The following is a 13,308-nucleotide window of genomic DNA, read 5'->3' on the forward strand; positions in this document are numbered from 1 at the left end:
ATAGGGATAGGAGTTGGCACCGAGCCCTGCTTGCAGCTCTGTGCCTCCACTGTGATCTTGAGGTCAGTAGAAAGCACATGTTCCTGGAGTGTGGTTCAGTGTGGAGCTGACTGCGAACAGTTCAAAGTTGTGCCTCGAAGCACCATCTTTTCTGGGCCTTACTCTGCTGGTGCTTCTAGATGCATCCGCATAGTCTTTTAGATGTATCTTCCAGAAATTTCTAGAGACATTTACCACAGCCTTCTAGAAGGATCCTCCACAGGCATCTAGAAACACCCACCACAGCCACAGCCTTCAAGAAGAATCTCCACACTTCTTGAAGTATCCTTCACAGCCTTCTAGAAACATCCTCTGAGACAGCAAGAACAGGTCTGGGGAGGCACAGGCCTGGGGACCGGGGAAAGGCTGCATGGGGAAGTCCTGAGATGCTGAAGCCATGTTGCCAGTCCAGCAACTGGCCATGGACGAGACCATGGTCTCTGGTGCATGTTCACTCCTCAGTGGCCTGCACGGTGGTAGAATGAGCCAGTCCAGGAATGTGCTTGTGGCTCTGTGCTCTGGATACACCAGTTTCATCCTGCTAATTTTCCTTTGGGGAAGGAGAGTTGAAGCCAGCAGTCAGATGCCTGAGTGGGACCTGTTATCACTGTGAGCTAGATCTCCAGGATGGTTCATGATCTTCTCTGGAGGGGAGCAGTGGGTGCCTGAGCATGGTCTGGAGCAGGAGGTGAAGCAGGAGGTGAAGTGGGTGCCTGAGTCTATCTTGGAGCAGAAGCAGGAGTATTGGACACTTGAGCCTGTCCTGGAGCAGAAGCAGGAGCAGTGGATACCTGAGCCTGTCTGGAGCAGGAGGTGGAACACTGGATGATTGAACGTCTTGAAGCTGAAGCAGTAGATGTCTGAGCCTCTTTTGAGCAGAAGTGGGAGCAGAAGTGGATTCCTGAGCCTGTTCCAGAGAAACTGCATATCTCACCTTTTGGTGTCAAAACTGAAGTCTTGGCTCAAGCTACTCTCTGTGGCCAGGCCAAGCAGTTGTGTTGGCAATGCCAGGGGACGATCCAATTTGGACACATGGCAGCAGGAGTTTTAGAATCTTCACAGAAAACCTGATAAGTGAGCTCATCATGATGTCAGCTAGGAAATTCACATAGACTTTCAAAATTCTCTTTTGTTTGTTTTATATCTGCATGAAAACTGAGAATAAGAAGAATCTTTAGGAAAACAATTGCATTTTCAATTATAACAAAAATAAGTTAAATACCTAGAAATAAATTGAACAAAGGAAGTAAAAATTTGTGCAATGCAAGCAATAAGACTTTGTTACAAGAGAAAGAACAAGACACAGATAAAATAGGAAGTCCCTATTTATGGATAGGGTTAATTAATACATTAATTGTGCCAACACATCAATATCAGTTACCAAAATGACCACAATCTTACCAAATGGACTAGACAGAGACAAAACAATCTCTCAAAACGTCAATGTTATTTTAAGGAAATAGAACAAAAATACTAAAACTTGATGGAACTACAGAAGATTAAATTGCTAAACTAATCTTGAGGAAAAAGAGAAAGGAATATAAATTTTACTTAAGGTGATATTTTAAAGTTACACAATGCAAACAATATTTCATTGGACTAAAGCCTGATACATATATCAATAAGACAGAATCTAGAGCACAGAAATAACACCTCACATCTGTTAGCTTTTAGCATAGGACAAGGGAGGCTGGTCCAAGGGGGGAATTGCAGATATCCCCATAGAAGGGAAAGAGATATCCCCACAGACAGGAGGAGTCTTGGACTCCACATACAGCTGCAGATAAAATACCCAGATAATGGATGCAGACACACACACACACACACACACACACACACACACACACGCACGCACGCACAATCAAGAAAATGCTCCGAGACTTCAGCTTCTGAGAAATCTTTTGGAGACTTGATCCCATGGGCAACAAAAATGAGCAGCTCAGATGACATCAAGCTTAAAATATGTCCAGTGAAGAAAGAAGAGACACTGTCTGCAACCAAACATCCAGGAAGGGCGGAGCATGTAGTGCCCTAAAAAACTCATTCAATAGTGGCAACACAGTGGCAACGTCAACTGGGGCAAACAATTTGCAGACATTTGTTCAGAGGATACAGATAGCCAACAGTTGCACAGAGAGCCAGCAGGCACAAACCTAACCCTCAGATGTACACGCAACCAATAGGTGCACAGATGCTTGCATAACCAACATATAATAGGCGCATACACACAACAGGTGCACGTTAGTGAACTAGTCAGCAGGTGTACACACACCCAACAGTAAGACACAAACCCAACAGGCACACATAGTCAGCAGAGAGTCCCCAAATTCAGGGTGCAGGATCTGCTCTAAAAAGGGGGGGGGCAGGAACCCAGGAGCAGCTTCCTGGACATGTGTTGGGGAAAGGAGGGGACTGGGGGTCAATGTGTGAGAAGGCAGGTGCTGAGGCGTGCTATCATCCTCATGAAGCTCAAACCTTGTGGTGGACGCCACATATGGGGCAGGCTGCTGGCACATAGCCCGAGGCATGGTGGACACTGCACGTGCTGGGCTTTGCCAGCAGCCCAAGAGGGCAGACGGGCAGGGGACGATTCTGTGCTGTCCTTGCAGATACGAGCAGCCCAAGTGTGACCACACAGCTCGGGCAAATCCCACCAAGACCCGGGACGTGTACAGGGGCCGCCAACTCCCAGGTGAGTTGGGCCCTGCATAGCCTCTTGGAGCCCTGTAGAGTGGGTGGATGGGGTCAGCGGGTGCGGGGTGGGGCTGGGGGGCTTCTAGCCCAGCTCCAGAGCTGGATGGTCTTCTTTTATTTATTGGATTTCAATTTCCTCTGAGGCTTTCTTGCAAACACACTTCAACTCCCAGCAGAGGTGTAGCTGTGCTGGGATGTGTGTAAGTGAGCAAATGCAGGATGCGGGGTGCGGATGAGTTTGTGGGTGTGCAGGTGATGAGTAACCAAGGATGTGGAGTATGACTAGACAGGGGTGTTGCAGGGGGTGTATGTGAGTGTGCAGAGTACAGCTGTACAAGTGAGGTAGTGCAGGGACGTGAGGATGTAGGGTGCATCTGTGCAGGAAAATGTGCACGGGTGTGGGGCCAGCAGCCTGGCTCCACCTCCTGCACCAGCCGCTGTGTCTCTCAGGCTTCTCAGCTCTCCGGAATTGCAGGGCTCTCTGTGCCTCTCCAGGCGTGCTCTGTGGTGGTCACTCGGGTCCTGCCCTAGAGGGGGCTGGACCTGGATGCCCCCAGGTCTCAGAAGGAAGTATTCAGACTGGAGCACAGGAAATGAGGTATACAGCACTTCCCTATTAGGAGATGGGCAGAGTGCAAGGTTCTTGACTGAGTCAATTGGGTACACAGCAGGTTTCCATGCAGAATGGGGTGCGCAGAAACTCCCAGTGAAGAGACTGATTTGAACCCGGGCTCCTGAGGCTGGTCCGAGCCCTTCGGGTCACCTTGCCTGCCCTCCTCTCAGCTGTGTCTGTCCCTGACAAGTAGAATCCAGTGTTCTTCTGGCAGCTGCCTGCTGTCCTGGGATGGCGCCCAAGTGAAAGTAGTGGCTGGCAGAGGGCAATTGGGCACGGCGCCCCTGGCCCATACAAATAAACACAGGCGTAGAGTGCAGGCGTGCGTTCCAGGGAGGCCGGGTTTCTGGAGCCCTGTCAGCCACAGCGGGTGATGGTTTGTTTAAAGAGTCTGGGCAGGAAAATCGCTGGCCATAATAAACAGTTCGTGGTGCAGAGCAAGTGGAGTGAGGGATTGCGAGGCCCGTCTCTCCTAGGTGGAGACTCGCCCTGTGCCTGCAGTGTGGACGTCCCTCCAACGTGGCTGGGCTCACTGCTCCCTACTCTCCTCCTTTCCCAATTGCCAGGCTTGTTGGGCAGCAGCGGCCCATAAGTCTGCCTGGACTCTGCTCTTTTGGAAAGATTGGGGTGCTCAGGGTCACTGATTCTGTGGACCCTTGGGCTTTCCTGGAGAAGAATCCTCCCTGCAGGCCTCTCTGTGGGCCACAAGGGGCTGGGGCTCCTGGGTGGCCACTATTGGCTGCTCCATGGGCTGCCCTGGGGGAGCAGAAAAAGAGGGTGTGGACCGACGTCTGCAGCCAAGTAATTTTTTGTATTGAATCACTGTGAGCTACATAATCTTTGCTTCCTGTTTCAAGTGCTGCAGAGTTAGTCGTCTCTCCTTTGTTGGAGATGGTTTCATCTCTCTGGGGGTGGGTGGGGGCTGCTCAGCTGAGATCGGGGGTCAGATCTGCTCCTGTGACCATTGGCAGCTCTGTGAACCACACAGCTGAGTGTTGGGTGCCAGCCTCTCCCTTGGCGGTGCTGAATCTGACATGACCCATTTGTGGCCCCATAGGTGGCTTCTGGCCAACTGGCAGCAGAGCCAGGCTCCAGTGCACAGCGAAAGCATGGAGCCTCGGCTCGGGGTCCTCCAGAAAGGCTGCAGGCACAGATGGACATTGGAAGTTTATCTGTGTGCAGTGCTGGAAGGGTTTCTGGCAAGGACACACCAGCGACTCCATATAGGCTCTTCTCCTGTAGACTCTCTGTCAGCATGTGCAGAATGACAGCCCCAAACATTGGGCCTGCCCATGAGATCTCAAGAGTACAGAGCAGACAGAGCCAGGGGGCATCAATACAGACTGGCAGGAACTGAACATGCAGCCTCAGCCTCAGAGGGCGGGTTTGTCAGCACTTACATCCAGGAAGACAAAGGGACAAAGGTCTGTTTCCTTGGGCCTCTCTTTTCTGTGGTTGAATCTTTTTTGTTTGTTTTTTGGGGGGACTGCATCGGAGGTGTTCAGAGGTCACTCCTGGAAGGCTCAGAGACCATATGGGATGTGGAGGATCAAACCTGGGTTGACGTGTGAAGGCAAACGCCCTCCCAGCTATGCTCTAGCTTCAACTCCACATGGTTGAATCTTTCTAACCATTGCCACTGGTGGGCTGCCTCCTGGTAGGAAGCAGGTTTTTCTCAAGGCGCTTGATACACCCACCACACCCGGAACCAACACATGCCCCTGCCCAGGATTCTTCCTCTAGGTGGAAAGGGACTAAGGGGACAGACCCACAGTGTGGCCAATTGGGAGAGGTCAGTGTGGGATACGCAAGAAAGGGTCCGGCCTGCTCATGTCCTCATGGGCTGGACCAAGTCCCAGCACTCCTAGCTCTCTAGTGCACACCACCTGCCTCAGAGGACTCTGGGCACTGGCCTGGCTCCCTTGTGAGCCCTCCTGGGTGGTCCCTTGAGACACACATCATTTGTTCAGAGCCTGGAGCAGCTTGTAACATGCTCCTTCGGCTCTGCCCTTATCCCTGAACACTGACCTGGCACCAGGAAAGGAAGACACCTACATGGGCCCTTGGGGATAACATTGGTGGCTCCTCTGGGGTTAAGCAGTGCCTAGACCACCTGCCTATATGGAGCTATGGGTCTGTGAGGGGCGTGTCCATGTAGTGTGCAGTGGGCTCTGCAAGCACCCCTGCAGGCTGCAATCAGGGCTATGCAGAACCAAGACCTGGCGCTTCTGCTCACAGGCTGTCCTGGCGCCAAGAAAAGTGAATTCCTGACCAGTGTCCTGGATGCACTGTCCACAGACATGGTCCACGCTGTGTCTGACCCTGCTGCTCCAGGCAGGTGAGTGCCCTGCCCTGGGAGGGAAACTGGAGCTGGGAGGGGCGTGTGTCACCAAAACTCAGTTCCTCTATATTTCATCACAGGGCTCTGAGAGTGGGTTCCCCATACCACATCCCACACAGGGGTGCCCCACATAATATATTATATTTAGTTAGTACATAATCTATGAACATATGTTTAATATATATTATAAGGATATAGCATTCTTCGACATAGCCTGAGGATGCGGAGGGGGGCAGTCACTGCTCTTGGTGGGAGCCTGCCTGGAGCTGGACTGTCCCCAGAGGCCTGAAGGATCCTCCCTCCCCTCCCCTCCCCTCCCATCCCATCCCCTCACCTCCCTCCCCTAAGGTGCCCTGTGCCCCTTCCCTCCCCCGTGGAGACCTTGCTCCTCCTTCCCCTCTTCTGGACCCCTTCTCCTCCTCCTAGGGGTCCTGTCCCCCCACTCCCCTTAAGGCCTGGCAACCCTTCCAGACATCTGGAGGGTGCCTGCCCCTGCACGAAGCTGCTTCAGCTCCCCCGGGAGAGGCGGGTTCTACAGCCTGGTGCCAGGGCAATGGCTCTGCTCACTCGCGAATCCCGCAGGCTGCCGGAGCCGGACCCCAGCCACTCACTGGAGGAGAGGGTGGTGCGCTGGTACTTCAGGGTGCTGGACAGGAACAGCAGCGGGGACGTGGGCAAGAAGGAGCTGAAGGCGCTGAAGCGCTTCCTGCGCAAGAAGGCCAAGCCCAGGAAGTGTGTGCGGAGGTTCGTGGAGTACTGCGACGCCGGAGGCGACCGAGGGCTCTCGCTGCCCGAGTTCATGGGCTGCCTGGGCGTGGGCCGAGACGACAGCAGGGCCAGTGCCCGGAGGCCGCAGGGTAAGTGGGGACAGAGGTCGAAGGGCTGCTCCCACCCCTGCTGTCAGAGCCCAGAGCATCTCCCCCCACCCGGGGCTTTTAGGTCCCAGGGACACCTCACAGGACATCTGCTCCACCAGGGACGATGGAGAGGTGGCACCCGGGGAAGGGATGGATCCCTGGATGGAGCACCAGGAAGGGTGGAGTGGAGGATCAGAGGGTGTGGAGTGCTCAGATGGGGTCTGAGCACCAGGGGAGGGAGCATTCGTATGAAGTGTGGGATATCAGAAGGGGGAGAAGCACTCAGCTAGGCGATAGAGTGCCAGGAGAGGGGGAGTGCTCAGAGGGGTGCTGAGGGCCCAGAGTGCGAAAGAGGGCTCAGGGCACAGAGCTCCAGGGGTCCTGACACCTTAGCTGTGGGTGCTGACCTTGGAGGTGGGAGAGACTGCGCTTGGCTTGTGCAGCTCTGGGGAGACTGGGGACCCCATGTGGAGGGCGGGAGACTTCTGAGGACAGCATCCTTAGTCCCTCCTCCCTCCATCCCCGAGGGCAGAAAGGCTTCTCCGAGTTCCCGTTGGTCCCTTTGGGCCTCTGTTGCCTCTAGTGCCCCCAGTGTCTCACTCATCCCTGAACACTGATATCCCACAGAAAACTCCCAACCTGGTGGGGCTGCTAGTTCGGGAGGACAGGTAGGGTGTGGGGTGTCCACCCTGACCAGCGCCCGCCTCCTCTGGGGCTCCCACTTCGCAGCCTCAGTGCTCTGCCTGAATGGAGCTGGGCACGTAGGTGTGGTAGGTGTGTCCATGCTCGGCGTCGTGGGAATCTGCTGGTGGCTGTTCTCAGAGGGGCTGTTGATGCTCATGGGTCCCCCTTGTCCCCCGCAGCCTCCCGAGGCAGCATGGACAGTCCTTCCCAGCGACAGGTGAGTAAGTGAGCCCAGCAAGTGGGGTCGGAATAGGAAAGTGCAGGTGGCACAGCGGGTCCATGTGGTAGGTGGTAGGTGGCAGATGATGGGGGGAGGGTGCCGTGTGCTGGGTGGGAGGTGCCAGTCAGAGCCTTTGCTTCACCTATTCTTTCTATCTGAATAGCTGATGAGGTGACAGTTTGGAGGAGCTGGTTGGTGACTAGGGCTGCTCTGATAGGGGCTGTTCTGGGTGGTTGTCTCTATCCCTGGCGGGGGCAGGGAAGGCAACCTAGACTCCAGCTCTCAGCTGAGTCTGGCAGAGTGCAGAGCGCCCCATAAAGGAGCAAGAGTGAGGCCCCTGCTATGCCCCAGGTAGGCTCCACCATGCAGGCAAGGCTCCTGGGCAGCTGAGCCAGGCGAGGCCATCAGTCAGTGGGGATCAGGGAGAGGAAATCTGGCCCCAGCTGCAATGTGGCATGGGCAAAACTGAAAAGTGGGTGTGAAGATTCCAGGATCCCTTGGTGGGAAGTGTCATTTCAGGGGCTGGCTGGGCCAGTCTCTGTCCCGGGTCTGGGCTAGGGTCCCAATGTGCACTCCGACAAGGAGGATCCGGATTTCTCCAGAGGATACTTGGTGTCCGACGCCTGCCCAGACCACACCAAGTTGCAGGGTGGGACACAGCGTGGATGGGAGTTCACATGGCCGAAATGATGCTATTTTCCTGGGTCTCCCAGCTGCTAAGAGGGACAGAGGGGATGAAACTCTGCCAGGCTCATCCCTGGTCCTGTTACCTTCCTCTGTGGACAAATAAATTTTCCTCTCTGACAGGGTTGGGAGGCATTTACACACCTGGAAGGGTCTCCTCCATCAAGCAGGTACAAGCCATGTCCCTCTAACTACCTGTCTCTTCTCTTAATAGCCCCGGAAGCACGGCTGAGCTCCGAGTAGCCCCGTGTGTGGGCACCGTCACGGAGAGCTCAAACCCAGCCCCCACGTACCGGTTCTGCACTCTGTGCTTCCCATGCAATCCCGCACATAGGAGCAACCCCCCCCAAGCAGCTGCTGGGCTCTGGGATGGGCTTCTCTGGCTCCAGCTCCAGCTCATGCAGGGAATAGGTCCTTGGACTCACTCTCTGGCCTCGCCGGAGGGTTGCGTGTTGGACGAAGCTGCATTGGCCTGCACCCGGGACTTGGGCTGAGGCTCCATGCGTTCTGGGGCTGCTGGCCACTCAGTGCTCCCCACCTGCAAAGGGACCTCGGTGCCTGTGTGTCCCTGTCCTGCACTGTCCCCAAGCAGGCAGCAGGCTTAGACTTGCAGTGCTCCGGGTCCTCCTGCCCTTTTCTTTTCTTTCCCGAAGCAGAGAAGCACCCAGGTGTCCTGTACCTCTCAAGGTCCTGGGAAAAGAGACACTTGGAGTGGTCTGCTTTGATTTCCTAAGCTCCTTGGAGCTTTGCTGGGGGGCTTGGAGAGGCCCTGCGGAGTCAGGACACCCCAACTGTCCGTCCTTACTGGCCCAGGATTCTGGGAGCAGACCGGTTCCCACGGTGCCCACATTTGCTCTTCTCTCTGTCCTACAGTCCCTCGAGACCCCAAGTGGATCCTGTAGCCCAGAGCGTGCCTGGTGGTGACCATGTCCAGAGCCCACCTGTCACAGCACCCCCATGCTGAGAGTGCCGGGCACAGGGCTGGGACAGGACCCTGTGACTTGGGCTCAGCCAGCAGGAGGCTCAGCCCTGTCAGGCTCTTGGGTCCCCATGAGTCTCCTGCCCCTTGGCCATGCTCATCAGGGAGTCTGGGCGAGGGCACTGAGGGTTGGCCTTGAGCTGCTTTCTTAGCTAATGTGCAAAGACAGTCCAGTCTGTTGGCATCGGAGCCAGAGCAAGAATGTCCCGCAGTAGCCAGGCTGAGCCAACCTGGTGATTGAGACCTGGACTCTGAAGTTAACCCTCTTGTCATACACACGGAAATAAAGATACTCTCGAGTCCACACTCAGTCTTTCCCAGCATTTCTCTGCGGCCGTGTGGTGGCAGCGTCAGGACACTCCAGGACTCCATGGGGCTGAGTTGAGACCTGTCCACCCTTTTCCTGCCTGGTTGTGGGGTGAGCGCTCAGGGGAAGCTTCCTGAAACTGGGCGGTCTATCTGTGCTGGGCCTAGGGTGATGTGGGAAGAGTCAGGTGTGGGTGCTGAGGCCACAGCTTTGCTTCCTCTGTTCAACTGCTTCTGCCCTGCAACTGCCCGAGGGAGCCCCAGCTGAAGGTCGCTGTCCTGTCCTCACCAGAACCTGGGGCCCGGGCTGTCTCCTGGCCTCCCCGCTTTCAACCCTGTCTACTCACAACACTGTGGGCCTGTGGATGTCATCTGAGCATGTACCCTATGTGGTCAGGACTCTGAGGGAAAGGTGGCTGGGAAGTGCCTAGTGTGTGTCCCCCCCGCCCCCCACCCCAGGTTCTAGGGCAGGGTGCAGAGTGTGAGGGAGTTAGCACTGGGCAAGCCAGCAGGAGTGATGCAGACCCCCTGACACAGGTCATCCCTCAGACCGTAGCAACCAGGTTTCCCTCACACCTCCATGTCTGTTTTTTCCTAATTTGCAGCAAGGCCTCCCAGCGCCCCCCTGATCCAGGTCTCCCCTTTAGATCCCAGGCAAAGAACACTATCCTAACAGCTCCTGTCCCAAGTCTGCCCTCAGAGCTCCCAAGCAGCACAACCCCTCATCCCTAAAATAAGTCTGCACTCACCCCCCCCCCCCACTTATCTTCCCCTTGGCCTCCCATCAGCCCCATAATGCAGGACTTCCCTCAGAGCTACAACATGGTCTCCTCATAAGGCCATCCTGAGCTTCCCTTCGGACCATTCAAGTCTGTCTTCATATCCCTCAATGAATGTCACCCCTCATATCCCCACTACAGGGATCCCTCAGTCCTCCCCTCAGAGGCCTGATGCTGCCTTCCCTCAGACCCCCAACAAAGGCCTGTCCTCAGACCTACTGAGTCAAGTCTCCCTTCAGATGCCATCAACCCCCATGTCCCCTCAGACCCTTGATACAGGCCTCTCCTCAGGCCCCAAATTTTCCCTTTGTTAATTCTATCACTTTCTCTTTCATATATTCTTAACTTTTCCTTCTCTCTCCATAACGCTTTATAGACTTTTCTTTTTCACTCTTTCAGCATTTTGTCTTTAACCTTTTTAGAACTTCTATTCTTTCTCTCTGTCTGACCCATATTAACCAATGATGAGAAGCACCATTTTCTCTTTCTCTCTACAACAGTATCTGTGTACTAGCAGGCTCTGAACACCAAGATCCTTCCATGTAATAGCCAGAATGGACTGTGTCTGTTTCAAGCTCACTTGGACTTGGGAAGGACTCTTTCAAAGCATGGAGGAGCATGAAGCTGGGATTTTAGGTGCTCAGGTTGAAGCCTGGATTACTGGCTTTAAATAAAAATATTCAGGGGCCAGAGCAATAGCACAGTGAGTAGGGCATTTGCCTTGCACATGGCTGACCCAGGTTTGATCCCTGGCATCCCATATGGTCCCCCAAACACAAAGAAATGATTCCTGGGTGCAGAACCAGGCCAAACCACTGAGCATTGCTGGAAGTGCTGAAAAAAAAAATCCAAATAAACCCCTTACTTCACTATTAGCAGAGGAGCAAAGGAGTCCTTTGTAAAGTTTATCACATGTCCTGTATTTGTTTTTATTTTTGTTTTGTTTTGTTTTTGGCCACACCCGGTGACACTCAGGGGTTCCTCCTGGCTCTGCACTCAGAAATTTCTCCTTGCATGGGGGACCATATGGGACTCCGGGGATTGAACAGAGGTCTGTCCTGGGTCAGACACATGAAGGCAAATGCCCTACTGCTTGCTATTGCTCCAGCCCCATGTCCTGTATTTTTGTGACTATGGAAACAAGACTGTGCCATAAAGTATTGAAAAATATACTCAAGGAGTCAGGGAAGACAGAAGCATAGATGCTTTATGATTGCTCATGACAGGCTGATGGTCACCTACCTCTGTAGGACAGGAGAAGTGAGAAACTACAGAGATGAAACTTATTTTATCAGTAATATTTATTTTATGTATTTATTAGTGAAGCAAGATAGTTTTTATTGAATGAAGCTCACTTAGAAAGATTACAAGGACTGAAGAGATAGTATAGCAGGTAGGAAGCTTTCCTTGCATGCAGCCAATCCAGGTTCAATTTTCATTATTGTACATGGTCCACAGAGCACTGCCCAGGGTCATTCCTGAGCACAGAGCCAGGAATTAGCCTGATAGGTGTGGTCCAAAAAAAAAAAAAAAAAAGGATTTTTGGGGAGAGGAATAGAGGAAGTAAGTATTGAGAGACAACATGAGCTTCATAAGGTGGAAAAAGCCAAGAGATCTAGCAACAAGCCAGCAAGATATTGCAGGAAGAACAAGATTGTGAAGAGCAGCAGCAAGATACATGCTTAGTCTACTTGGGTCCATGTTGAAAAACTTGATTTCCTGTCTAGTAAATCTTTATCATAATAAATTTGTACTCTGTGACCCTTGTTAATATTCTTTTTTAAACTAAAACCTTTCTGAACACACCACAAAGCATTAGGACCATGATATAAATGGCAAAAGGCATTGGAATGATTGTGAATAAAGATGTCAATATTGGCAGGTAAAGAAAGTTACTATAACATGCAACATCCTATAATCCCAGAGTTAACCAAAGCACACAGATGCTAGGGTAGCCCTGTTACTGTTTACATACGCCTTAAGAAATGGAATATTTCTTCATGTGACAATGCTAATGCTTTCTGAAGTTCCAGTAGACCAAATAATCATGATACAAACACACACATTAAATAGAGGGAAAAAGTGGTTATTTGAGGATGTCTTGGGAACTCTTATAAGCCTTCCATATTTGTGTGTGGGGGGACAGAGAGAGAGAGAGAGAGAGAGGGAGAGAGAGAGAGAGAGAGAGAGAGAGAGAGAGAGAGGGAGGGAGGGAGAGAGAGAGAGAGAAAGAGAGAGAGGAGGAGAGAGGGAGAGAGACTGTTTGGGCCATACCTAACAATATACAGGGGTTACTCCTGTCTCTGCACTCAGGAATTACCCCTGGTGGTGCTCAGAGAACCATATGGAATATTGGAGACTGAAACCAGGTTGGTTGCATGCAAGGCAAGTGCCCTACCCTCTGTACTATCACTCTGGCACCATATTCACCTTTTATCCAATTAAAAAAGAGAGATTTCTCAGAATTTTTATTTCTGGGAAGCTTTGTCTTCCAAATATTCAAAAGGCTTACTATACAAATATCTACAAACCACCTCCCATTTACCCACATGAACACAGTTGAGAATGCTTTTCAGTCTTAGATGGAGCTTAGTTTTTCCTAGAAGCAGACATGTTTATTTAAAAATATGACTATAAAACGGACAGGACACAATTTCTGTGGAGGGTGGAAGAAAAGTTCAGGAGTTAAGGCACTTGCCTCACAATGTCCAGTCGGGAGAGGCAGAAAAAAAGGCAGCAGGAGCAGGGAATGTGGCAAACAGTTTCTCCAGCAATTCAACAGGAGTAAGCCAGCAGGGGTACAGCAGCATGTAGCACTTAGTTCAACCCCAGCTTTACACAGCCTAGACACCCTGGCCAACTGCCCTCCAGCTACAATTACAAGGGGCTGGCATCTAGTTTTCTGATGTCTTCACCCTTAAAGGGATAGTGCTTGAATTCAGCTGGCCACCAGGGTCCATAAAAGTCTCTGTTTCCTTATACACAAATGGTCACCCCCAGTTCACGCTCCAGCACCGCAGTTGGCTGGTCCCCTGAGGCCCACCAGGACTGACCATTGACACAGAGCCAGGAATTGAGCCAGAGCATTGTTGGGACTGGCCCCAACCCAAGA

At 52.6% G+C, this 13,308-nt stretch overlaps 1 protein-coding gene across 1 annotated transcript in view; it reads left to right on the top strand.

Annotated features, from left to right (window-relative positions):
* SMOC2 (SPARC related modular calcium binding 2) overlaps positions 1 to 8,707 on the top strand; it is a 35,348-nt gene extending 26,641 nt beyond the window's left edge. Inside the window, exons 9-13 of the mRNA XM_049785187.1 lie at positions 2,649 to 2,731; positions 5,585 to 5,684; positions 6,270 to 6,544; positions 7,408 to 7,445; positions 8,347 to 8,707. Coding sequence (XP_049641144.1) covers positions 2,649 to 2,731; positions 5,585 to 5,684; positions 6,270 to 6,544; positions 7,408 to 7,445; positions 8,347 to 8,364 — 514 coding nt within the window. The 3' untranslated portion in view covers positions 8,365 to 8,707. The remainder of the gene's footprint in view (positions 1 to 2,648; positions 2,732 to 5,584; positions 5,685 to 6,269; positions 6,545 to 7,407; positions 7,446 to 8,346) is intronic.
* The last annotated feature ends 4,601 nt before the right edge of the window (positions 8,708 to 13,308 follow it).

Source organism: Suncus etruscus, chromosome 12, assembly GCF_024139225.1.
Source record: "Suncus etruscus isolate mSunEtr1 chromosome 12, mSunEtr1.pri.cur, whole genome shotgun sequence".
In the NCBI taxonomy this organism is placed as follows: Eukaryota; Metazoa; Chordata; class Mammalia; order Eulipotyphla; family Soricidae; genus Suncus; species Suncus etruscus.